The sequence below is a fragment of the Actinia tenebrosa genome, unplaced genomic scaffold (genome assembly GCF_029948245.1).
Source record: "Actinia tenebrosa isolate PJP-AT-01 unplaced genomic scaffold, QUT_ActTen_1.0 PGA_scaffold9__36_contigs__length_13948895, whole genome shotgun sequence".
Lineage (NCBI taxonomy): Eukaryota > Metazoa > Cnidaria > Anthozoa > Actiniaria > Actiniidae > Actinia > Actinia tenebrosa.
Genome location: NW_028292586.1, coordinates 10,216,757 through 10,242,559, shown reverse-complemented (window position 1 = coordinate 10,242,559; position 25,803 = coordinate 10,216,757). Strand labels below are relative to the sequence as shown.

Genomic DNA, 25,803 nt, shown 5'->3' with positions numbered 1-25,803 from the left:
AACGTGGCAGTATATCATAGCGTATTATGATAATACTGTTCCTTTTGGCCGCCATTTGCAATCATCAGAGGCAGGTTGTAGACGAAGCTTCAGTTAAAATGGCGAGGCAGGCTGGCGGATTTCAGTATAATGAATATCTCAGTAAAGCAGAAGATGTTGCTGATCAAGTTCTTCGCCATGGAAAGCACGTTTTACCCCATGTAGCTCGTTTCTGTCTTATTTCGACGTTCTTTGAAGACGGTATTCGAATGTGGTTTCAGTGGGGCGAACAAAGAGACTACATCGAACAGACTTGGCATTGTGGAACAGTTCTTAGTGTCCTCTTTGTCATTTTTAACTTGTTTGCACAAATTGGTGGCTGCCTAATGATTCTCAGCCGTCAGAAAGTGGAATATGCTGTAGGAGTTCTTTTCTCTGTTGTACTGATTCAGGTTAGTAAGTTAGAAGAATAATAAGCAAGTCATCCGGATCAAAAACCAGTACTAGTATCGATTGCACTTTCTTCATCACACCACCAACTCTTAGATTTTGTGTTGTTGTTTTTTGGTTCATTTTAAATAAGTATCTTCAAAAAACGTTGTATCATGGATTTATGGAATAAGCTTATATTTCTAAAACTATCCTAAGATTTTATTTTGTTGGTTGATTCTAAACGTGTACGTGTACAAATCAAAGTAAGCCTAATTTAAGGTACCATGCATTATAAGGAAATTTAACATGCAATAAAATTTCTTTAAGTTATCCAGTATAAGGGTTTCGAAACTAGTATCTAACTATACGTCGGGTATATTTATATATATATTAACAGACGAAACCGTATACAGTGATATATCCTGTATTACTAAATCATGTAGTCTGCTTATGATTGAATACCTTTTGTTTACAGACTGTTGGTTATAGCATATTGTGGGATTTCAAGTTCTTGTTACGGTAAGTTAAAACAAAGAATGCAAAGAATAACCTTGGTTATCCAAGAAGATTTATATACGTTTTTATTGGGCCTTTGTTTTTATTTTTGCACTCCCAGTTTAATGAGGTGTTCCTGAGGAAATCTTGAGGAAATCTATGCATGGGAGACGCATGGGATCGAAAAAGGGGAATAAAAGACACCAGGTTGAACAGTTTTAATATGGTCTTATTGCATGAATATAATAAACAGGTCCATTTTTAATCTTGGGGAAACTTTTTATTACAAGAGATATAGAAATATTCATGTCAATTTACTACCAGTAGTAATAATGCTATTTAGTATAATTTTAGGCTGGAATATAAAGCTTTATGTTCTCTGATTGGTTAAGCTCCCAGTGATTCTGAAATAATGATCACTGCTCAAGAGGTGATTATGAGGTTTTCCAAAGTTTGCCTAGCACGGAATTAATACTAAAACATTTTTTATCCCAAATTTAGTCTTTTCTCTGATATTCAAGTCTAAAATTATACCAAAACAACTATTCCCCTCAGGCTCAGTGATTGTAATGAACATTTACCTTGCTGCTTGAATACTCATGGCTCAGTAAATATTCTACGATAATCATTTACCTTCAACGAATAATTAAATATCCCTGTATGCAGATCACAAGTCCTATAGCAAAATTCCTTGCATTTCAGCTTGGCCTTTCAGGAAAAATTCAATTCAATTTACTAAGGTGGATAGCATTCATCTTATTTTGTCACACATTGCGCTAATAAGTACAGATTTTTAATAGCGCAGCACAACCGTGACGTCATAAAAACAAAGACAAAGGCAAAATTTGAACAAACAAACTTACGAGTTTACTTTCTGCAGATAATTTGATCTTAGTTTACATGGGTTATTATTGTAACTTTAAGTAAAAATAATAAAATCGGTGCATATAATCCTTGCAGCGGTTAAACAGAATGCAATGTTTGTCCGAATCTTTAAGCTATTTTTAGAATCAATGCGCTGCGCTATTCATTTGTTAATTTTCTGATTAAGAAGCACTTTTGGTCTTTGAGGAATTGGTGCTACAGTACATAAATAAATTATTATTACTATTATTAGTAGTAGTATAACATTAAACATCACTCTATATGTTTTTATGTATTTTGTGATCAAAAGAGATGAAAAAATCCATGTTAATCATAATAGTAATGTATGTTAGGTCCCATACATGTAGGCAGACCAGTGGATGACTTTCAAGTGGCTTGTTAGGAAAGAATAGCCAACTTTTGATATTCTGATTGATGCCCTCCCACATGGTGTAGTTTTGCATTTGGTCAACACCATGTGCAACATTGCTGGCAATCATGTGATGTTTATAGCCAATGCAACATTTTCATATGCTGCTGGCTAGAATTCAATGTCTGTGATGGCGGGTCACTTTCCTCTATTTAAAATTTTGTGGCAGATTGTTTGTGACATCCCTTAATGTGCTTATAAGCTTTTATACATTATTTTATTATTAATCGATTCTTTAGACAGTGACTACTTTGTGGAAATCTTATTTCATTTGAGGGTCATGTTTTTAATTTATTTATAATTTTTTAAATTTATTTAGAATTTATATGTTAATAACTATGTTGTAACTTGAGTTATTTTGTGGTAACCTTTTAATACTGAAGTTTTTGAGTAACAAATTTCGTTAAGTAAGCTCGATGTCAGTATTTTAAAATTATTTTACAGAAACCTTGCTCTTTGTGGAGGTCTGTTGTTGCTGTTGGCAGAAGCCCGATCAGAACAGAGAAGCCTCTTTGCTGGTGTACCCAGTGTTGGTGGTAACTCCCCCAAAACATACCTTCAGCTTACTGGCCGTGTCCTGCTTGTCTTCATGTTCGCAACCCTTATTAAATTTCAGTTTGTGTTTTCATATCTTTTACTAGATATTGCTGGTACTATTTTAATGATCTTAGTTGGAATCGGCTACAAGACCAAGCTAGCATCATTGGTTCTTGTTGTATTTCTTTCCCTTCTCAATGTTTATTTGAATCCTTTCTGGGTCTTTGATTCCAACTCTCCCATGAGAGATTTCTTGAAGTATGATTTTTTCCAGACCATGTCTGTTATTGGTGGCTTATTGCTGGTTGTTGCTTTAGGCCCAGGAGGTGTAAGCGTTGATGACTACAAGAAAAAATGGTGAAGTAAAAATCCATTCTTAACTCACTTCTACTATGTATGTACCTGTAGATTACTAAAAATGGTATTTATGTTGTGATAAGTCAAATATGTCTGTAACATTTTTTTTGTATCCATCATTAAGACAGTAGTATTTGACAGTGAACATCAATATCCATGTACAGGTACATCGATCCATTAGAAACTGAACCTAAAGAGTCCATTCATAGTTCCGACATTGCTGCAGTTTTCCCAGTGGAATCAAAATCTTGTCCCACAAACAACCACACATTTGTTTTGAAGAGTACTACAAGGATTACGCTGTACAAGCCAATTTTATTTTATTTTCTCAGGACATGAAACGTTGTGGCAATTTATGATTTATTTTTCTCAATCAGAGGTTTTAAACTCTAATATGTTCTATCTAATTCGTTGAGCTTGTGGGACATAGCAATGATAACTAAGGGAATTCGGAACTATGAATTAGTATAATTATGAATTACATAGTATAATTCTCAGATTTTACATGAGACTTGTTAGGATTTTGAAAACTATAACTTACGCTAGACTCTCTATCTACCAGTCAATGTTACAAGAGTTGTCTCTGATGTATTACAACACACCTTACAATATAAATAGACATGTAAACATACAAAAGCAGAATAAAAGTTATCGTATTCCTGACTAATATTGTTTGAAAAGTTGTGAAATAGAGATTTAAGGAAAGATTAAAAGAATTTAAATTATCAGACTCTTTGAGTTTTTGATGCCGACTGCTGGGGGTGACCCTCTTATGGACCTTTGCTAAAATGGCAGATTAAAATTAATTAAAATATTAAAAATTATTGTTACAATGGAAGTCTTTTAAATAAAATGGGCATGTTTTGAAATTATTAAAAATTCTTGACAAGATAGAATTTTCAAACTTTGGACTTTCTGTTGATATTTAGTTAAAAAGCGTGGAACAAAACTGAGGTATATTACATAAGTAATGAACTTTCCATGTAAGGGAGTCTGAACTTATGGTGGATTCCGGATTCCAAGCGCTGGATTCCGGATTCTGAGACTCTGGATTACGGATTCCAAAACTTTTGTATTGTGGATTCCGGATTCCATATCGTTAATTTTCAGATACTTTCTCTAAAAATTATATTTGATATACTTGCCCGTATAACTAGGAAGGTGTCCCTGGTTCAGTCTAGGTCAAGGCGATAGCATTTGAGTGTAGACTTTGAATTTCAAAGTAGTGGATTCTGGATGCCATTATAAACTGGATTCTGGATTCCAAAGCCTAAAATTTTTTGGATTTCGGATTCCCTTACATGGGGCAAAACTTTCCTAAAATATTTGTATTGAAGTATTCTTCTGACAGCACAGGTATCCCAAGCTCGATTTTAGTGTCCATCGAATTACAGTAAATGTATGGAGTTTGTTACACCAGATTTCAAAATAGTGCGAACTCTCGGGATTTCCAGTTTCGGTCGATCTTCGACACTCGACCGACATCACTCGACGGCTTGGTAACCAGGCTAACCAGGCGGGTTACATATCTATCAATGGCAGTCATGACGAAAACCAAACTCGGGAACTGATCATGAAAGATATAAATCAGGTTTTGACAAGACCATAGACTTCAATATACCATTTTCATTGTCTGGAATGAAATTTAGAATTTACAATATTTTATTGGCTGTGTTCCCGACTAAAATTTTGAAGTAAACTAACGTAACCTTACGTATAATAAGCTTATACTCACATGTTAGCAGTCGATACCTTCCTCGTCTTCCAAGTGCTTTGACATCTCGCTGCTGTTTATATAGCTTTCTTCTTTTACACAGGAATGTCTCGCCAACGAAAAGAGCCCTGCATGTTTCTTGAATTGTGGAGCAATAAATTATCTGATGATAGATTACCCTCCATCGCAGATCAGTTGATATGGTTTCCATGATCAGTTCCCAAGTAAAAATGGCATATTGATGGTCTTGTCAAAACCTGATTTATATCTTTCATGATCAGTTCCCGAGTTTGGTTTTCGTCATGACTGCCATTGATAGATATGTAATACGCCTGGTTAGCCTGGTTACCAAGCCGTCGAGTGATGTCGGTCGAGTGCCGAAGATCGACCGAAACTGGAAATCCCGAGAGTTCGCACTATTTTGAAATCAGGTGTAATATAAGCTAAGAAATACATTTGTAAATATTTCTTTAAACTTGCTTGTTTGTATTGATTCCTTGTGGATCTGGGATGAGTTTGAGGCCGATCCGTCCAGAATTTCACGAGTTTGACAAGATTTTGTTTTTCCCTTCTAAACTGAGGTAAATTTTGAGCTGCCGAACCAAACTAAACACAAAAGACTAGTTTAGCAAACCAAAAAAACCAAAAAAGCCAAAACAAAAACAAACAAAAACAAAACAAAAAAACACAACCAAACAAAAAACAAACAAACTTGTAATCGTTGTTTAGGGGGTTCGATAAATTCAAGATGATTTGAGGGGGTTCGTAGTTGTCATGGTTGGATCGTGGTCGAGGGCGGATTTGTACGCAACCAGCCGAACCCCTTACATCCGCCCCTGACTACCAACATTGTTAGAGGATCATGACTCAACTTTTTTAACGTCTCCACTTGATTAGGGACGGGAACGACAATACACTCCATCACGTGACGGGCACAGACTTCTATACTTCGATTGATGTTTATACGCCACCAGCTGATCACTGGCATCCGCAGTCGGTTCAAGAAGGCTCCGGCAAGTTGAAGACAGCATAACAATGTGAAGATAGGGTGGTACTCGACGAGATTTCGTGGGTCGGTCTTCAGTTGTCGACCATCGTACGTGAGATTGATTTATGAGACTCTAAGACCACACGTATCCGTTTTGCATGAAATCGCAACTTTTTCTTTGCGGATTGGCCTTCCGTCCACACGTATCCGGCGAATTCTTCGATTGAACGTTACGTCATCTGAGATGGTCCCATGCACAAAAACTCTCTGTGACCTGCCTATCAGGTAGGACTGGAACCACTTCAAAGCCACGCCCTGGATGCCAAGCTTGGTTGACAAGCGCTCCACAAAATATCATGATCGCTGGTGTCAAATGCGGCGCTGAGATCTGGTAACACCAGGAGCGTCACGTGCTGCTTATTCTATTTTTAGTAGAATATCGTTCATGATTTTGAGAAGCGCAATTTCACAATACTATGGTTCTTTCTATATGAGGACTGCAAGGTGGGGTACAACTTATTAATAGTCATGTGACCATGAACCTGATTAGACGCAGCTTTCTCGGTGAGCTTAGAAGAGAGAGGGCTGGGGGGAGGGAGGGAGAGGGAGAGGGAGAGGGAGAGGGAGAGGGAGAGGGAGAGGGAGAAATGCAGAGAGAAGCTGTTCAGTATCATAAACTCGCAAATAATGTTTTATCAGTTCTAAAACCATTTGGCTACACCACTAGTGTGTTTTTACACCTAATCATGAAGAATACTCCTGCTCGTTATATTAAACAGTACTTCTGAACATCGATCAGACTGAGCAATTCCTGCTTTTCTAAAAACAATGTTTTGGGTAACCCAAACTAGGTTATAATACTTTAAAGCTAGTTGTACAAATAGATCACGTCAACCAAACCCTCAAATCGAAGCACTTGTGTTGTACATCAGCTGCGAGCTTTTTATAGCTGTAATGTTTTATCATTCAAGTATTTTACCGTATCAACGATTGGTACGTACAGGATGCTGGAATAGATAGAAGTCACACTCTCCAAACATTCTTATGGCTTGATGTAGGATTCTGCTGTATTTGATGATCACGGTTTCATTTATACATTTTTAACCTCGTTTATAAGTTAGCTATTAACAGTCTGCGAGATTTTAAAACTTATAATACACTCAACAAAATTACTCGATTCTGATTGGACAAAAGAAGTACAATTAAATCCCAAATTATACTCTGTAGAGCCACAATTAAGTTGTTTGATTTCGTTGAGTATATCATAAACGAAAAACCTCACAATGTTCTCATACGATTCGGAATTTATAGATACTCGTGAATTTTTGAAAGTTCTCAAATGGGATCGCCTAGAAGGCTTGTCCAATTTTGAAAACTTTCAAAACATCACTCGTGCTTATAAATTCCGAATTGTACTCGAGATCGAGCGATTTTTTAAACTTTTTATAGAAGCGAGGCTAAAAATGTACAAATGAGTCTGTAGTCGTAAAACACAGCGGTATTTACTGGATGTTTAAAACAGTGTTAAAAAGGGTTATGATTTATGACTTTGAGCACGATTTACAATGGAAGTTCTCTTTTAATAATATTCTCGTCTAAGATAGTCTTAGATAGGATCAGCCCTGGCCGTCTAACAAAGCATCTGCTGCTCTTCGTATTGTGTTCCAGTCCTCGTAAACATGGTCCTCTTTCCCTCCAACTCCACCATGAAAGCGAATCACTTGTTTATTTTTGAAAACAACAGATAACACAAATAGTTGACCGGTGTTGTTTATACTATCTGCCAACATCTTGGTAAGTTCATCTGAGTCCTGCCAATCAAAACAATTGTACTTTAAGTCGTTCACACCCAATTTCCATATACATTATCAATACTAGCGATTTAGATTATAACTTGGTGGGCACAGTTGGGAATCCTACATAGACCTTTTTACCGATACGGTGGCCATCTTCAATTCTATTGTTTTAATTAAGATATTATGGGATGCCGAGCGAGCAACTATTGGAAAATTTATAGACTGCACAGCTGTCAGGATGTCTTTACATATAACTATACGCTTTTCAATGAGAAGCAAATCTGAAAAGCAATGAAAAGCAATTGAATTTTCTGGTATGCATAGTTGGAATAATATGCGAAACGCTAAGACTTCAAATTATTTGAAAACCTAACCGCCGTCATTCTATCCTTTAACAACTTTCTACGTGTTCGCCCCCGCCCCCCTCCCCTCCGGCATATCCCATAATTCAAGATGGCCGCCGTATCAGTAAAAAAGAGACTATTCACAATATAGATGTTGAGTTTTCACGAGGACTTTTAGACAAGATGGTGGAACCACGTTTATTCTTATTACTAATGACACGTGATAACACAGGTATCCCAATACTCTACAATAGAAAATAGTGAATTTAAGTTATCTTTCATAATAGAGAAAAGAGAGCGAAATTTGTTCTTTTATTCTCCTTCTTCACAGTCTTCTTCTAATCAGTAATCTATTAGTGTTATTTAGAATGGTGTTATCATTTAGGTTGGTGAAGTTGCACATCGGCCTTGAAATGTAGTCCAATGTAGATCACATGCATATAAGAAATGTGTAATGTCAACAGTCAACACAGAAGTAATGATAACGAAAATACCTGCAGACAAAGTTTGAGAAACTACAGAGATTTCATATAAAGGTGATATCTTCCACATGCATATGCCGCCTCAAAGAACAAAGAAAGGTTGCATTGCATGGACATGTATCTGGAGAGGCCAAAACCTTAAATTTCGCCAACGGAGTGTAAGAAAAAGCAATGCTGTTACATTTGCCATATGCAAAAGACTGCCACTTTACGGGGCATTTCATTATTCTTACCTTCAATCTGAAGCACACAAGACCTACATTAGGGATTTTGGGCCAGAATTCAAATCGATCATCCTGTACCACCAATTCCTCAAAAACCTTCGTCATTCTAATGTGCTGAAAGGTATAAAAATATTACAAAACGCATAAGACCAACAAACGTTTCGTGTGTCTGTGAACATTGTATGACAATGCATCCCTGATGTCTCCTATCATAGTGGTTACAGTGATCATGATCGCAACGTGTGTCAAGAATTTTATTATATATATTACTAGTATTCCATACAGTAAATCCGTGTTATAAAGTTGTTATAAAAATCTCCATGCTTCATATTTCACATGTGGAAATTAACTAAACCAACCAATCAGAAAATGTGACATTTAAATGGCTTCCCGCCTAAAGCAAATTTGCGTTTTTCTGTAGCTGTTGTAGTCCACACAATGAAGAGTCGTTTTGTGCCGCTTCAATACAATATCCAAAGATAGAATTTATTCAAAACCAAGAAGAAGTAAAAACCACATTAAGTTAGACTAAGAGAGACCTGGCTTTGTTGACTGGATACCTGAAGACTAAAAATGTGGATCAAAACCTTGAAGAAATTGAGCTTGATTATGACCGCATAGGGCCGTAGCCACCAACTTTTGATTGGTTCGGTTTTCAAGGCAGGGGGAGGGGTAGGGGGTAGGTGGAGAGGAGCAAGGAAAAGTATAGGGAAAAACTACACTTAATATCTTTTCAAACCCATCCTAAAGTACTCAGATTTTGAATGTTGCGAAAGTACTTTTTCTTGACTCGTTCTTTAGGATGTATTCATTTGCAACAGATTTTAAATCAAGCTTATCTGTCACATTCTGGTGGTAATGTAGTATCATCAAATGATTCAATTTTGATTGAGCCATTGTACTTCGGAGATATGTCTTGATGCGTCGCAGAGCACTGAAAGATCGCTCAGATGTTGCGTTTGTTGCAGAAAGAACATTCAATAGGCGAAATAACTTGCAAACTTCATCTAGGATACCCCTTTCAGCAGAAGATAAACTAAGAAGGGTTTTCTTGACATTCTCTACGTTAGGGTTTTCTTTATCGAACCACTTATGGCAAAATATGGCAAAAGACAACATCTTCTGCATAGTGCAGCCATTGCCACTTCTCAAACCACTGGCTTTGCGCCGAACAAAGTACCGGCTTGGACTTTCCAAAGGATCTTTTTGAGAAAACAAAACTACTTCTAGGATGGATAGGAATCTCTGAATTCTCTTGTAGACTTCACTGCATTGATTGGTTGAAGTATAACTAGAGCGAGTTGCAGATGCACGAATTAAGTTAGCTGGTTTAAGACGAACTGATAGACAAATACCGGCTCACACACACATATTGCGGATTTCCCGCCAAATTAAACATCAATATCACGCGAGAAGTGTTTATTCATTTTTCTTCTAATCATTTATTAAAATATTTTTCAATGATTTTTCTCATTTTTATTTTCATTTTTTTTATTTTTAAAAAAATCCCCCCCCTTCCGAAAGTTGGTTCGGTTGACACCGGACCAACCGTACCGGTGACTACAGCCCTGCCGCAACGCGTGTCAAGAATTATACGACCCAGGCATACCTGATGTCTCGTGTCGTGATGGCGGCACTGATCATGACCGCAACATTTGACAAGAATGCATTGTTTTATGACAACCAAGGTACTTACATGCCTCACATGTTCTTGAATCCCCTCTACTCCAAAGCAACGCATTACACACCATAGCTTTAAAGCCCTGAATCGTCGACCAAGGGGAATCTGCCAATTCTTAGCATTCATGAAAAAGAAAGTTGGATGTTATATTGACGAATGCGTACTCGTTAGCTGCCGTGTTTGCGTATACTGTACAAGAACACATCAAAAACAGCTGCAACAGTTAGATAAAGGTGCGGTACTGGTAAAACGCATTGATTACTTACTCGAAAATCGGTGACCACATCTATGTAAAATAACAGAACTTCAGTTGGATATCAGTACAACACAAAACAACACAACACATACCAATGTTTAATGAAACAGACCTTTCCAAAGATACGTACGGCCGGATGCATATGTACCAGCCAAAGCCTCGGTTTGGATACATATTATGGGGGATATAAGTATCGTGTCTATCTCGGGATATGATGTTATTGGATGATTAAACGATAATACAAGGTCAGAGCGCTTATTAAACAATATATCACTCGAGTTATTGGCACCTTGGAGTCTTTGATTGTTCTATTTTCCAATAAAGAAGCCTGGACGCTTGACTGTATCTTGGGAAAGGTCTGTTTATCCCACACCAATCAGAACGGTAGTCAAAAAAGATATAACTAGCTAAAAACTAGTGTGAGCTGCGTCGGTGTTTCTAATGAAACAGTAATGATGAAAAGGTAAATTATACACCGTGAAAAGATAAAAAAACTTACTGACGTTTCGGACGCTAGTCCTTCGTCGGAGCAAAAAAAAAAACAATGGTAATCAGTTGTATATTCGGTGGTATTCCACTGTCATGCGCAATATTCCTGTATTGCACGAGTTCAGTTAGTAAACTCACCTGTGTCGACGTTTTTCAGATACGATCTTTTCACATACAAAGCACCCATGATGGCATCTCGGTCTTTGACCCTAGTAATTGATTGATTTATATAAAAGATAAACTTTTAAATAATTCTTCTGAAGTTAATCTCGATCCCCGAGCCTTGCCATTCTTAGTGCTGCGCATGCTCAACGAAGTGTCAGCGACTCTGGGAAACACGAAGAAAAAATCTCGCTTCCTCTCTTCCAATCTCGCTTGAATTTGAAAAAATTCTCCTAGACAGTACCTATAGCTTCCCAGACTTAAGATTGGGAACAAACTCAACTGGAGATTATTCTGACAACTAGAGCGCCTGCTCTTCAAGTCAGCAATCTCTATTACCTGTTACTGCTTTAAAAAAAACTGCGGTTTTTTGGTGCGTATCTGCTTGTTTTGTAACAGGAACACTTATGAAGTCCAGCTACTAATCAAAGCCTTATTCGCGCAGAATGTTTTGATCAATTATCCGGCGACAACAGAAATGACTTTATAACTTTTTGAAACAGACATCTACCTTGGGCGCAATGTTTTTCCATTTCAGACCACGTGTCATTTCTTTGAGAATGAGATTGTTTGTTTGAGTTGTATCCATATTCATGTGCCCTCTCATGCTCAACCGTAAAACAAAGAAATGTTGTTATATAGCTACGAAATTTTCCGATATAACGAACACTCTCATTGGTTGAAAGATGACCACGTGACACTAGCTAAATCTAAATCTATCCCGCTCGGGAAATGAGTTCCACGTGACAGTAAACAAGTGCACGTGACCAGAACGTGAAAATCGCTGATGGCGTGATATTTTGCACCAATAAAAAACAGCAGAGCGGAAGCAGATATTTTGGATTTGAAATGGAGCTCGACGAAGCGAAACAACAGAGATTTTCCAGTATTTATACAAGGAAGTTACAGACTTTTATTTCGAGAAAAAGGATTCCGAAAATACGAAAAAAGCGACTAAAAATGCTGTTGCTACTCTCCTCGCTTTTTGGTGGAGAAATACAAGACCATATTCTAGGGAATGAGAGGATGTGGTATGAAATGGAAAAGCATTACGCCCAAGGTAAAGAGGTCTATTTTAGGGTTTCCTGAAAACCTCTGGTAATGCTTCGAGCATGCGCTATAACAACGACAGGGACTCTCTTTCTCCTTGTCTGTCTGTCTGTCTGTCTGAAAATTGTCATGTTGCAATATTAGCGATAAAAACACCTCACATGAGGAGTTACGAGCCTGAAATTTGTACTCGAATGCGGCTATTTAGTTCTTCGTTAGCTTGTTCATGATGTAAATCCCTCCCCGCTGCCTTAGTTCCATGACCCACACCTTTTGGTTTCCTTAGTCTATGTTTTGATTCCATGCAAGTTCATTTCAATATTTCCATGATCACTTACCAAAGGGGTGAGCAGTCAAAGTTCGTTAACATGTTCTTGTGGGCATTAAAATTAAACGAATCTGCAAACTAAATGAAAATACGAGTGTTGGGTCTTTGAAAACGAATAAAAATTAAAATGAAATAATAAAACATATCTATGATATATATCTATATCATAAACTATCCATTATATGGAAACAAAAATACAAGCACCGTCTAGATTCCATAACTGTTCGATTTTATGTGGTTTATGCGCGGCACAAGTTATGCTGGCTTGACGTCACATCATGTTGAGAATGTGCTTGCTATATCGCGACTGACTTTTGAATCTCTTCCACGTCATTAAACTTCAACAAGAGTACAGACACAAGGACAGTTTAAGTGAATGATTGATTAAAGAGTTAAAAAACTGTTTTCCAGTGACCACTAGTAACCTCTACTCCTTTCATGTAGGTTCTGTACTCAGGGCAGATAAAGAAAGATCCTGCGTATGCCGCATCAATGTGTAACCACATGTTCTCTTTCTTGCCTGGCAAAACAAAATGCATGAGGTTAGATTAATTATTCCAAGGTTGAACAAAAGACTGGATGGAATTGGCACTGCAGTGCATTGTGGGCCGGACTGTTTTAAGGACAAAATCGAGACGCTATTTTGGAAATATGTTCCCTAAGATAGGGGAAAGATCGGCTTAAATATTATGCACAAAAATGCGCTTTTTATTTTACGCAATAAGTTGTTTCTCATCTTTCGCTACTGTAAGATGCCCTTTTTCGTTCAGCCAAATTGTTTGCTTGTTTGTTTGTTTGCTTGCTTGTTTGCTTGGTTGTTTGTTTGTTTGGTTGGTTGTTTGTTTGGTTGGTTGGTTGTTTGCTGCGTTGGTTGGTTGGTTGTTTGTTTGCTTGGTCGGTCGGTCAGTCGGTCGGTTGTTTGCTTGGTTGGTTGGCTGGTTGTTTGCTTGGTTGGTTGGCTGGTTGTTTGCTTGGTTGGTTGGTTGGTTGTTTGCTTGGTCGGTCGGTCGGTTGTTTGCTTGGTTGGTTGTTTGCTTGGTGGGTCGGTCGGTTGTTTGCTTGGTTGGTTGGTTGGTTGTTTGGTTGGTTGGTTGGTTGGTTGTTTGCTTGGTGGGTCGGTCGGTTGTTTGCTTGGTTGGTTGATTGGTTGTTTGCTTGGTTGGTTGGTCGGTTGTTTGCTTGGTCGGTTGTTTGCTTGGTGGGTCGGTCGGTTGTTTGCTTGGTTGGTTGGTTGGTCGGTTGTTTGCTTGGTTGGTTGTTTGCTTGGTTGGTCGGTCGGTTGTTTGCTTGGTTGGTCGGTTGGTTGTTTGGTTGGTTGGTCGGTCGGCCGGTCGGTTGGTTGGTTGTTTGGTTGGTCGGTCGGTCGGTTGGTTGGTTGGTTGGTTGGATCACAGGTAGCCCAAGCTTGGTTTCTGTGGTGTCCTGTTATAAGGAAATGTATGGGGAATCATCAAAAATTTCAATAAAATCATCAAAACGTGAAATAAAGCCTCGAAATTTTACCCTATCATTGAGAAATAGCACTTCTTTCGCTCTGCGTGGTTATTTTTTGAATTTAGCCCGTTTTAAGTATTTTTTATCCTTAAAACGGGCTAAATTCAAAAAATAACCACGCAGAGCGAAAGAAGTGCTATTTCTCAATGATAGGGTAAAATTTCGAGGCTTTATTTCACGTTTTGATGATTTTATTGAAATTTTTGATGATTCCCCATACATTTCCTTATGACAGGACACCACAGAAACCAAGCTTGGGCTACCTGTGGTTGGATAAAAACGAAAACCCCTCAGCAACATATTCTTGTACAATCTTCGTGTTGTGATTTTGTTTAATATCTTGGTTCTTTTGGAAGAGAACTAATCACAACGTTGAAAAATAGGAAAAAAGCTATCAAAGCTATCCAGCCAAATTACCGTGAGACTGAATGTGACTGGAATACGTACATGCATGAATACACTACTGTACGGATTATAATTTATGGGGGAAGATATGCATAGATTTTGAGGGGGCACTTAAAGATTCAGCCAAAATTTAAGGGCTGCCAAAAATCGAGAGCCATTTTATAACCATATCGATTATATTTCATGATTCTGAGAGGAGGGAGGAGGGGGGGAATACTGTTTTAAAACCCAGAATTCACATAGCCCCATCTGCCAAACCTATAAATGAAGAACGGTCCCTAAACCATGATGACTTACATATTGGACCAATGTCTTCGAGGTTATCAAAGGAACAGACGTTAGTAGTTCCAAGGGTAGCACACACCTATTTGACAATCATTACCGATTCAGTCATTGTTTGAAATTCAAACATCATGTATGCACAAATAAAAGAAGCCGATGTTTAACACTCACGAAAAATGGATAAAAACCGTTTGCCTTGTCAGCCTGAAAAGATAAAAACAAATGACCAAGAAATGAAAGTTTGTTGTTTCCTTCAACGTGTTATATCAGCGCGCTGGATGAATATTAGAAGACGGGTGCTTATCAGGCTATCAGGCTATCCCATACGTCTTGGCGTGATTAGCTTTCATGGGAAATAACACTTTTCACTGGCCTTCGAACATCAAATTTGACGAGTGGAGGATGACATGTTTCCTATCTACTCAGTGTTCGAAGGGTGTGAGGTTTTCAGTGGCGCCTTCTCGTGTCTTGTATCAATCCTTCAAAATTCCCACGAAAATGAAAGTCTTGCAAACAGATAGTTCACTCTTTACCTTTATCGTTTCTTGAAGCTCCTGTGTTAAGAGCACTCCTTGGTCGTCAGTTTGAATCGAACGTATCTTGTTTCCAGTGATAGTTGCTGCTTTTTCAACAGATGAATGAGACTACAAGAACAACAAGGCAAACAACACTAGTCAAAACTAACATCAATACCTTTTTCTCTCAAATTTTCCTTGTGTTTTTCAATCAAATATAAATCATCTGAAAGAAACGAACTTTACGCCGTGGCAAACTAGATATATTGACAATGGAATAATTGTTTTAGCATATACCGACTTGTGTAACTTATTTTTATATACAATAATTCAATAACAACAAACAAACAGAAACTTTAAGTTTGCGTGACAAATTCACGCATTAAAACTTTTAGCAAAACTTTTAGGCCATACTTCGTTGCCTTTTTAGTATTGATAGGAATGACATTTACTTTCATTTTTTCAATTTGCTCATCGGAAATTGTAACGAAACGACTTCCGGCAGATGCCATTTCGTTGCCGACTCAATATTCAGAGATTCAGAGGTGAATATCGTACGATATTCGACTCCAATTAACCAATGAGTGCGCTCGTTCTTAGGAAGTACACAAGTTGGTATATGATATTAAATATTACCGAGAGAAAATGAAAAAGATTCTCTTGATATTACCAAGACTTCGCGTTCCAAGCTGCTCGATGGGATTTGGGTTTCGCTCGGCCCGACCATAGATACAGCCGCCATACCAAACAAATGTACGCTTGACTCTCATACAAAACTTATAGTTAAGTTAATTTACCTCCATAGAAGAGTAAGCAACCAGCTTCTCATTTAGCATAGCCTCACTTTCCTTTGGAAAACTTGCATGAAGTCTATCAAGTGCCGCCTTTTTAGCAGCCAGCATCGCAACTAATACAGCCTCACTAGCCGTACTCTGTTAAAGAACCAGAGTAAAGCGGACAGTCATGATAAAACTAATTTTGTTCCAAAGAGTTTTTTGGCGCGCGCCGCGCGAGCATGCGCACAACTTGAAGAATGATGACGTCACGAACATGTCTGTCGTGCGTTACCTTTCTTTAGATAAGAAACTAGAAAACTGTACGGTAAAAAGATTTCATAATCGTAGTTAATTTTCATAACATAAATGTAAAGTGTTTGAAAAAACATGAACAAATGTTGCACTATGGAATGTATTTTATTCAGCAAGATCTAGATTTCGCATTAATTTAGATTCGTTAGTACCGAATTTTTTACTTTCCTCTGGTGTGAAAGACAGCTAATGGACTAGAGTTTTCAATTTTTTAATGAAAAAAATGACCCTTTTTTTGATGCAGCGTTGCTATGGCAACAATATACGCGATCAGTCATTGTTTCTTAAACTTTAAAAGCCTATTGAGCCACCTTAATGTCAGACAGTTTGACGGTCATGTAGGGAGTACAAAACTGTTGTGACCTACTTGAATGACTCCACCGCCCCTCTTGCCGTCACTTCTTGGCTCAGGATTCATTGCTAAGAACTCTCCAGGGAGATTAATCATTTTACCTTATTGGGAATTCAAAAAATAATGATGAACTGCACAAAAAGCACTGAGAAGAAGAGAGGACCTTTCTCCTTCAGGGTCACTTACCTAGCCAGTCAAGAACTACGATTTCAAGCTCCGTACTTGAAGGATTACAGTCCTAGAAAATCAAAATTTGAAAAGAAAAAGTTTTCTATTTTGAAAAACAATATCTTAATAATCGGTTATAGACTGACTTTGTTTATATAACTTTGATTCCCTTGTAAAATTTAGGCATTTTGCTCTAAACCTTGCCCTCTTCGCAGACGTTGGTGGGGAGAGTGAGAAGTGTTGTGTGACGACCCTAACAACGTCTGCCAAGGAGGCTACTCTAAACCCTGAGAACACTATTGCTACCGGCAACGCCCCTTTCTCTCCGGCATGTTCGGCGTGTACCGGAGGCTAAACAACAACACCCGGCCATTTCCTAACCATGTAATTTCACTCCATAGTAAAATATTTCTAATGTTAATTCAATTCAATTTGAATTTGAAAAGGTACAGAGCCTTAATTAGGTATGAGAATAACTAGTATTGGCAAGACAAATTTCAGGAAAGTGGAAAATGTCTTTCAGAATCTTTCAGGTTTATGCACCAGTCATTTGACATTCCCCCACACCCCCCTCCCCCCTTCATACCTGGGGACAGTGATTTCAGGGATTTCACCTCATTTTCACATGTATTTGGTTCCCTGGTGGTCTAGGAAAGCGCTTCAATTCACAGCTTCGGTTGCAACCCAGGGACTGACCGGGGACTGCACTTTTCCATTTTGGGGACTGGGACAGAGTGAGCTCCTTGACACGTGAGTTTACGTAATGGAGGTTGGTACGAAGAAGGTAGGATTTTCATCACATTTTATTATGTTTTTCTGAGCCATCGATCGAAAAATGGCTTTTTATTCTATGATAAAGACAAAGACAAAGACAAAAAAAAAAAAAGAACAAACAAAAAGGAAGCAAATAAGCTGGTATTACATGGAATAAGTATTTGTATACTTAAATCTATTTCTTTGTCGGCGAACACATTTCTGCAAAAGATATTAAATATCCAGTTCACATTAAAATAAACGTGCTTAAAAGATGACACGGGGACTTCACTTTTATTTTCTTTCCCGTGGGACGGGGCTTTCATTACCTTTCACTGAGGAAAAAAGTAAATACCCCAGGTATGCCTCAAGGGGGGGTGCGGGGGATATCAAATGACTGGTGTATATTAGATATCAATACAATAATTATGCAAATTTCCAATACACTTTCAAAAACAAATTAAACCTGCAACTCTTATGAAAATTAACATTAAGTGAGTTAATGATTAGAATATTAAATGTAGAGATCGTGAGCGTGTAACATAACCTTTGGTATTTGGTTAAGGAGACTGAGCAACGTCTTTCTGGCTGATCAAAACGTTAAATATCAAGAGAGAATAAACTACTTTATACTCTCTTGATTGACACACCTATTGCATTTCCCGATCATTGGTAAACAGACTTGCCTTGATGTCAATTTCATGATCAGTAGTTTTTGAGTATATGTGGGCAACAGAAGAAGTTCTTACAAAAGAATACAAGTGCTTTAGACTAGGGCTTTCTAGTTGTTGTTAAAGACAAGGGACAAGGTTGGAAAATCTAACATTAATGCATTATGCTTAGCACCATTCCCCAGTCCCTGGACAAAAGATTTGCAGTGTTAAAATCATTCAATTTGTTGCTGTTAAAATCATTAAACTGTTGAAGTACGAGTTAATTCCCTGTATCAGCATGAATTCAGACTGTTTTAACAATATGTCCCAAGCTAAATCCCCACCCTGTGCCGGAGGTTGGAACAAAACCTACCCAACTAAATCCTACTCCACCAATTGCAGAAGACAGCATATCCCCAAGTATTGAAGGGAAAGATGTGTTGCTTGGGAAATAGGCGCGAAAATGAGGACTTGACCAATGGGTTATCTGTGCATACAAAACAGATGAAAGATGTAAACATTTTTTATGATAACATACCTTCATGTGCATTTTTCAAGGAGTATCCAAGTATGGATAGATAATAGATAGACAGCACTATTTACCTTGCAAGAGCTTCTCAAGGATTTTAAGGATTTTACAGTGGCAGACAGGGGGGATTATGGGCGAATGAAATATACATACAAGTATATCAAACTACATCAGAAATGATGGGATATTTTTCTCGATATTTTTTCAGAAAGCCCTATTGACAGACAACTGAAAGAATATATCAGGGAGGATAATCCATAATTTCTGATATGCTTTTGAACCTAAATACAAACTCCTATGGGTGAGTTGGATGTAAGTATACAAATTACTAATGATTTCAAACTTCTGATTGGCTGAAAACATTCAGTCAATTCCTATAGCATGTGAACTAGTGGTTTCCTATGCTGCCACTATAAGTGTCGTCACCCAATGCTTACTCCCATAAGTACCCCTAAGTAGCTACTTAGAGTAGTGAGCATTGCGTGACAACACTAATAGCAGCTGCATAGGAGACTAGTGAACTAGTCATGGTAAATGTATTATAATCTGCAGGATCTTCTAATTTTCGGATTTTTTTTCAGATTCATTAAATCACTTGTATTTGTATGGAAGAGGCATGCATGTATCACTTTGTTTAATCTGTCGTAATCCAATGCCAATGAACAGGGCAATTTCAAAAAAAAAAAAAAAGAAGATGGTGGATGATTTAAATTTTGTCGAATGGGGCTGGTATTTTGGCCAACTTTTGGAGATTTTGGTTATTAAATTGGCAAATTGGCTATTGTCAGTTCCACGATTCTTTTGTACCGCTGGGAGGCCAGGAACACAAAGAACCATGAAATAGTTAGTAGCCTAATTAACCTTATTGTTTCCTTTTGTGTCTTTTTTACGGGTAAAGTACCCCAGTTTCTGAAATGACAAAGCTGTAAGGATTAAGGATTAAGGATTTTATGGTTTATTTTATGATTTTATGTTCCTGGCCTCTCAGCGGTACAAAAGAATTGTGGAAATACAATAGAGGACAAGGGGACATATATATATATAAATATATCTCAATGAATGTCAAAGTGTTAGCGATCCGGTCTATATATATATATATATTTATCAAACTCATTAATAATTCATGAGGCAAACACAACAGAAATCACGACCGTGAAGAATGGTTCAAAATTGTCATTTTGATGTTATGGCGCGCGGAATGGTTCAAAATTGTCATTTCGATGTAATTGAATATTTGTTTGTCAATTGCGTTACTTCGCTTGAATGTGTACACTTATCAGTGCATTGCATTACGCAAGCACGTTGCATATGTTTTTTTTGTCAATCAATGCATATAAAAATAGTCAATTGACCGCATGACATTGTATCCTGTTACAGTATTATTTATTGGAATCGTGTCCTTCATTTTTTGATTCAGGGTTTAATTCCGGCGCTAAGGAAAACTCATACTTTTGTTGATAAACTGCAAAAGTAGATAGGCTACTTTGGATAACTCTTGCAAATGTTGAACTTTATTTGTATTCAGTTTGAGTCTCACGCGGAGGAGCGTGACGACCATTAACAACGTGAACGTGACCTTTGCCGAAGTGATGACTGACAAACACAATACAACGCGCTACAAAGCAAGCCAAAACGATCATTATTCAAACATTTTAAATTATTATTTCTCAATATTTTTTAATAGAATTTCTTTGTTTATTTCTAATGGTACCCTGACGTGGTACCCTCGACCCTCGACATGGTACCCTCGACCCTCGACCAAAAGGAAGACTCAACGCACTGATAAGTGTACACATTCAAGCGAAGTAACGCAATTGACAAACAAATATTCAATTACATCGAAATGACAATTTTGAACCATTCCGCGCGCCATAAAATCTGATACAAAACTGTGTTCATTTGCATAAACTTTAAGTTGGATTTTCTTGGCCAAATTCACTTTAATTTTGAAAATTTTAGTGAAACGCAAAGGAACTAACCTAGACATTTGATAAGTCATATACAGTATTCGTGTCCGTGTTGTATCAGATATACTTTGTTCAGTCGTCTGGCGAAGTTTCAGCGCGATTTGAGGCCGTTTAGTGGGTTTTTTCAAAATCCGCTCTTCTCTACCTAAATAATGGGAATGCAGTATGTAACGTGACCCGCTCACGCTTTACAACGGCTGTTTGAACACCATCGATCACACGCTGTAGAAGAAATCAAATATTCGACTTCAAGCCAGGATTTTTCTGGACATATTTGGCGTGGTGGCATTCAGAATACATGTTATAATAGAGAAACTATCGAAGAGCGAAACGAGCTTGCTATAAATGTTTACGGTGTCCGAGAAAAGACCATAGTTCCCCTACATGTTTCATGTAACAGAGGAGAGCGCATAAACCTTTTCTACCATGGTGAGCATTATTCGTGGGTGAAGTCGCCAAGCCGCCTATTTGCCATGCATAGTAAAGACGGACACAAAAGGTTTTACTGCGATGCCTGCCTGTTACCATTTAAAGATTTAAAAGCATTGAAGAAACACGACCAAATTTGTCGAGGAGTCGAGGAGCCAGCGCAAAGAATTCAGCTGCCAGTAAGCAAAGATTTACGATACGACGACCACAAACGCCAAAACAAAGTGCCTTACGTGATTTACGCGGACTTCGAGTCCTTGATTACCGATGAGTATGAGGAAGCTGGTAACACGCAAAAGAAAGGGCTACACGAGATTTGCTCGTATGGTTACGTAGTCGTTCGCTGCGACGGTGAAGCGGATGAGTCAGTGCTTTACCGAGGCCCTAACGCTGCACGGAATTTCCTCACAGCTTTAGAAGAAGAGGAAGAATACATTCGACGCCGGTTAATGCATAAAAAGAAGGTTAAGTTGACCAAAGAGCAGTTAGGGGCATATCACGCAGCACAGAAGTGCCACGTTTGCGAGCTAGGCGTTCTAAAGTACGGACGCCGAGCAAAGAAAGCCTGGGATAAGGATGGGGCTTACTTAGGAGAAGCGCACCCCACATGTGGACGTTATGCAAGAGACGGGGATAAGCCCGGCAAGCCTTCCACGCACTGCTTTCACTGCGGCGACCCCATAGAGGAAGACTTTTACATAGACAAAGTGATGGATTGCTGTGAAATCACTGGTGAGTTTAAAGGTGCATCGCACTGGAAATGTAGACAACGGATAGACCCAAACATGGAGATTCCCGTGTTTTTTCACAATCTTCGTGGGTACGACTCCCATCTCTTGCTGCAAGGCGTGGAGGGGCACGAAGTAAAGTGCATACCTAACAACAAAGAACGGTATATGTCCGTAACCATTGGTAAGCTGAAATTCCTGGACTCCCAGCAGTTCATGGCAGATTCCTTAGCCAATTTAGCCAAGTACAACGAGGATTCGCCGATATCCGATGAATACGGCGCGGAAAGGAAAGGCGTGTATCCATACGAATACATGAATTGCTGGGAGCGCTTTGAGGAAAAGCAGCTGCCACCCCAAGAATGCTTCTACAGCACCCTAAATGAAGCGGGAATATCTGACGCTGAGTACGAGCACGCAAAGGGGGTTTGGAAGCGCCACGAATGTAAGAACATGGGAGATTACCACGACGTTTACCTGTTGTCAGACGTCGTCCTACTAGCAGACGTCGTCCTACTAGCAGACGTCTTTCAAAGCTTTCGAAAGATGGCTATGTCTTACTACGGGTTGGATCCAGCGAACTTCTACACGGCTCCTGGGCTTTCCTGGAGTGCGCTGCTAAAGAAGACAGACGCACGGCTGGACCTCCTAACCGATTATGAAATGTACCGCTTTATGGAAGACGGTATCCGTGGTGGAGTCTGCGGACCCAGCAGGCGTTACGCCAGAGCGAACAATCCCCAGGCGGAGGGGTACGACCCTGAAAAGCCAAACACCTACATCTTTTACCTGGATGCTAACAACCTCTATGGGTGGGCAATGTCCCAGCACCTACCCCTGCGCGACTTTGAGTGGACAGAACCACGCGAGTCAGAGTACTACATGCGGATAAGACCTGACAGTCGCAAAGGCTTCATCCTGGAGGTGGATTTGGAGTACCCGCCAGAACTACACCACCTCCACGATGATTACCCGCTTGCCCCGGAAGCAATCGAAATACCTTTCGAACAGCTATCACCACTACAAAAGCGTCTATGCCCCAACTACAAGCCGTACCGTAAATTAACGATGAACTTGATGAACAAGAAAAATTACGTTGTTCACTATCGCAATCTGCAATTCTATGTGCGCCACGGAATGCGTGTGACAAAGGTACACCGCGCTTTGAAGTTTCGTCAAGAGCCGTGGATGCAACCTTACATAGATTTTAACACGGAAAAGCGCACAGCAGCAAAGAACGATTTCGAGAAGAATTTATTCAAGCTGATGAATAATAGTGTTTTCGGAAAGACCATGGAGAACATTCGCAAGCGTGTTTCCATAAAGATTGCTAACACTCGCGAAGAAGCAGAGGCGTATGTGTCGCAACCAGGGTTTGTCCGCTATGTAGATATGTTGAACTTCTTTGTAATTCATATGAAGAAGGCAAACCTTTTCTTAAACAAGCCTGTATACACCGGATTTACCGTCCTGGAGCTGTCAAAACTGCTGATGTATGAGTTCTACTATGACAAGCTAAAGCAAAAGTACGGAGACCGCTGTCACCTGCTATACACGGACACCGACTCTCTGATAATGGAGATAGAGACACCCGACGTCTACAAGGACTGCTTGGAGGACATTGACGAATACGACACCTCGGGCTACCCACGCGACCATCCCCTTTACTCTGCGAAGAACAAGAAGGTTATCGGGAAGATGAAGGATGAAATGCTAGGCAAGCCAATCGTGGAGTACGTCGGGTTAAAACCGAAGATGTACAGCGTACTAAAGACAGACGGCGCAGATAAGAAAGCAAAAGGCGTAAAAAAGTACGTGGTGAAGAAAGACTTGACTCACCAATCGTACGTGGATGTGCTTCAAACTCAAAAGTCTCAGAAGCACCAAATGAACTCCCTGTGGCCCTTTAAACATCAAATACACAACGTTACGCAGGAGAAGGTGTCACTGTCAGCATTTGATGGTAAGAGATGGATGTGTGATGATGGCATCCATACGATAGCATTTGGGCATCACACGATAAGCAGTTCTTCTTTGACGAACCCACGCGTGGGACCATCATGAAGATAATACAAGATGGGCTGGCCCTTCTTAGCTATCGCACTTCGGATCTGGTAAGTTTCCAAAGACCAATTAGGATCCGTAGCTCTTTTGGATCCTCCTTCTAATTCACCCGGCTCATAGAGATATCGAACCGTGACATCGCCTAATCTCTTTTCCTGGGGGAAGACCGCCCTTGAACTTCTGACGTAGGACTTGTGTTCCACGTGTTTCTTTTTCATAGCATCCTTGGGTTTCATTCCCGTAGCCCTGGCCGCCTCGTTATTTAAAGCCGCGACGACCTGGGGGAGCCTCTGAGTCCATTCCCTGTTGCGTTTGGAGGGATCTTCCAGCTCTTTCCAATACTGGTACCCAAAGAGACGCTCGGCCAGGGTCTTATTAAATCTTTCGACGATGCTCTGACCCCTGTGGTACTCAGCTTTGGCTCTCCTAATCTTAGTGTCGTGGTCCTTCAGGGTCTTGGTAACCACGCCCATGAACTCCGTCCCCGCATCCACTTGCAGCAGCTTAGGCCATTTCAAGACGCGCTTATAAATCCTACCTAGGGCTTCTGCGACTTCCCCAGAATCCTTGCTGGTTATGGGTTCGGCGTCCTTGTATCTGCTTGCGATATCGACTACGGTCAAAGCGTACCTATAGGTCTTTTTTCTCACCTTGTCGTGCGGTAAGAAAAGCAAATCCGCCTGATGAACTTCATTAGGGGCATTTACGGTGAAGCTGGGCCTGGGAATGTACTTGGGCACGGAAAGATAAACCTGCCAGAGGGTTTGTTTTTTTAACCAGTTCTTGGCCGTTTCTTCTGATACCCTGGCCGCGGCTGCAAGTTTCTTGATGGCCGACGCTCCTCTCCAATAGCCTTCAGGTCCATAGTAAATCCTTTTGAGTTTGTCCTCTACGCGGCCCATTATATGAATTCCAGGACGAGATTGATCTTACGTCCGTTAAAATCCACCGTCTTTCCGTCCACTTTGATGGTGATGTTTATGCTTTCTATCAAATTAGACAAGTCATAGCTCAAAGAAATGGGAGTGTATTCTACTGGGTCAAATAGATTACCTTTGGGCAGGAACTTTGACATAAGAGAAGACTTTTCTCCATTGTTGTAACTATGGACCAAGTCGCAATAGACTTCGTAAGAGGATGCGACTTTCCATTTCACAGGTATGGCTGTGTTGGTAATTTCCTTGCCCGAGACACCTAGTAAAGATCCCAATGCATCAGCTTTTCCTAGGGTTACCGAGAAATTGTTAGGAAGATTATGTTTGAAGGTCATTTCGTGCGGCAACCCTGTGGTGAGAGTATAACCGCGCTTGGCGAGCTCCTTAGCAAGGGTGATTGGTGTGTAATGTCCATCGGGTAGCATTACGCCTTGGTAATTGTTAGACCCCTTATGCACGGTGACCATACCATTGACTAGATTATACCAAGAATTGTACAAAGAGCAACTTATGAGCCGGACCTTATGGGTTTTGATGGGGGAATTCAGATAAGTGGTAAAGTTATTTTTGTCGCTTTCCAAAAAGACGATCATATATTTCAGGAAACACAGTTTCCTTTGCTTGCTGGATTAGACTAAATACGCCAAAGCTACGCCTCCCGCCAGCCCTGCGACTCCTACAAATACCAGCTCGCTATCTTTTTGTTTCTTAGAAGGCTGGTAGTAATTCTTGAACTGAGGCCTTTTTAACCCTGTCGATGCCGCGGGGTGTGCTTGCGCATAGAGCTTAAAGGCGTAGTCTGTGTTTTCGAAGTTCTTATCCGCCTGCATTTT

At 39.5% G+C, this 25,803-nt stretch overlaps 2 protein-coding genes and 1 long non-coding RNA gene across 3 annotated transcripts in view; 1 reads left to right on the top strand and 2 right to left on the bottom strand.

Annotated features, from left to right (window-relative positions):
- The first annotated feature begins 36 nt into the window (after positions 1-36).
- On the top strand, positions 37-3,822 carry LOC116296480 (surfeit locus protein 4 homolog). Its single transcript, XM_031704501.2, has 3 exons — positions 37-431; positions 887-930; positions 2,645-3,822. Exons 1-3 carry the CDS (start codon positions 99-101, stop codon positions 3,096-3,098), a joined length of 831 nt encoding a protein of 276 aa, XP_031560361.1. The 5' UTR covers positions 37-98; the 3' UTR covers positions 3,099-3,822.
- On the bottom strand, positions 1,751-5,239 carry LOC148904782 (uncharacterized). Its single transcript, XR_016118839.1, has 2 exons — positions 4,830-5,239; positions 1,751-4,727 (listed from the first exon to the last, which is right to left on the bottom strand). It is a non-coding gene; the product is annotated as an uncharacterized LOC148904782 (long non-coding RNA).
- A 2,116-nt stretch (positions 5,240-7,355) lies between these two features.
- The window catches only part of LOC116296486 (aromatic-L-amino-acid decarboxylase), a 30,887-nt gene continuing 12,439 nt past the window's right edge, over positions 7,356-25,803 (bottom strand). Inside the window, exons 2-15 of the mRNA XM_031704509.2 lie at positions 18,692-18,805; positions 16,931-16,982; positions 16,760-16,845; positions 16,102-16,236; positions 15,323-15,433; positions 14,961-14,993; positions 14,805-14,871; positions 13,034-13,128; positions 12,619-12,686; positions 11,207-11,277; positions 10,590-10,609; positions 10,339-10,437; positions 8,652-8,756; positions 7,356-7,607 (exon numbers count right to left, since the gene is read on the bottom strand). Coding sequence (XP_031560369.1) covers positions 7,413-7,607; positions 8,652-8,756; positions 10,339-10,437; positions 10,590-10,609; positions 11,207-11,277; positions 12,619-12,686; positions 13,034-13,128; positions 14,805-14,871; positions 14,961-14,993; positions 15,323-15,433; positions 16,102-16,236; positions 16,760-16,845; positions 16,931-16,982; positions 18,692-18,805 — 1,251 coding nt within the window. The 3' untranslated portion in view covers positions 7,356-7,412. The remainder of the gene's footprint in view (positions 7,608-8,651; positions 8,757-10,338; positions 10,438-10,589; positions 10,610-11,206; positions 11,278-12,618; positions 12,687-13,033; positions 13,129-14,804; positions 14,872-14,960; positions 14,994-15,322; positions 15,434-16,101; positions 16,237-16,759; positions 16,846-16,930; positions 16,983-18,691; positions 18,806-25,803) is intronic.

What these genes read in the sequence shown, in the direction of transcription:
- LOC116296480 (XM_031704501.2), top strand. Translation starts at nt 99, where the DNA reads ATGGCGAGGCAGGCTGGCGGATTTCAGTATAATGAATATCTCAGTAAA. An exon ending in TCTCTGTTGTACTGATTCAG is followed by an intron (nt 432 to 886) that starts GTTAGTAAGTTA and finishes TTTTGTTTACAG; the next exon opens with ACTGTTGGTTATAGCATATT. An exon ending in GATTTCAAGTTCTTGTTACG is followed by an intron (nt 931 to 2,644) that starts GTAAGTTAAAAC and finishes ATTATTTTACAG; the next exon opens with AAACCTTGCTCTTTGTGGAG.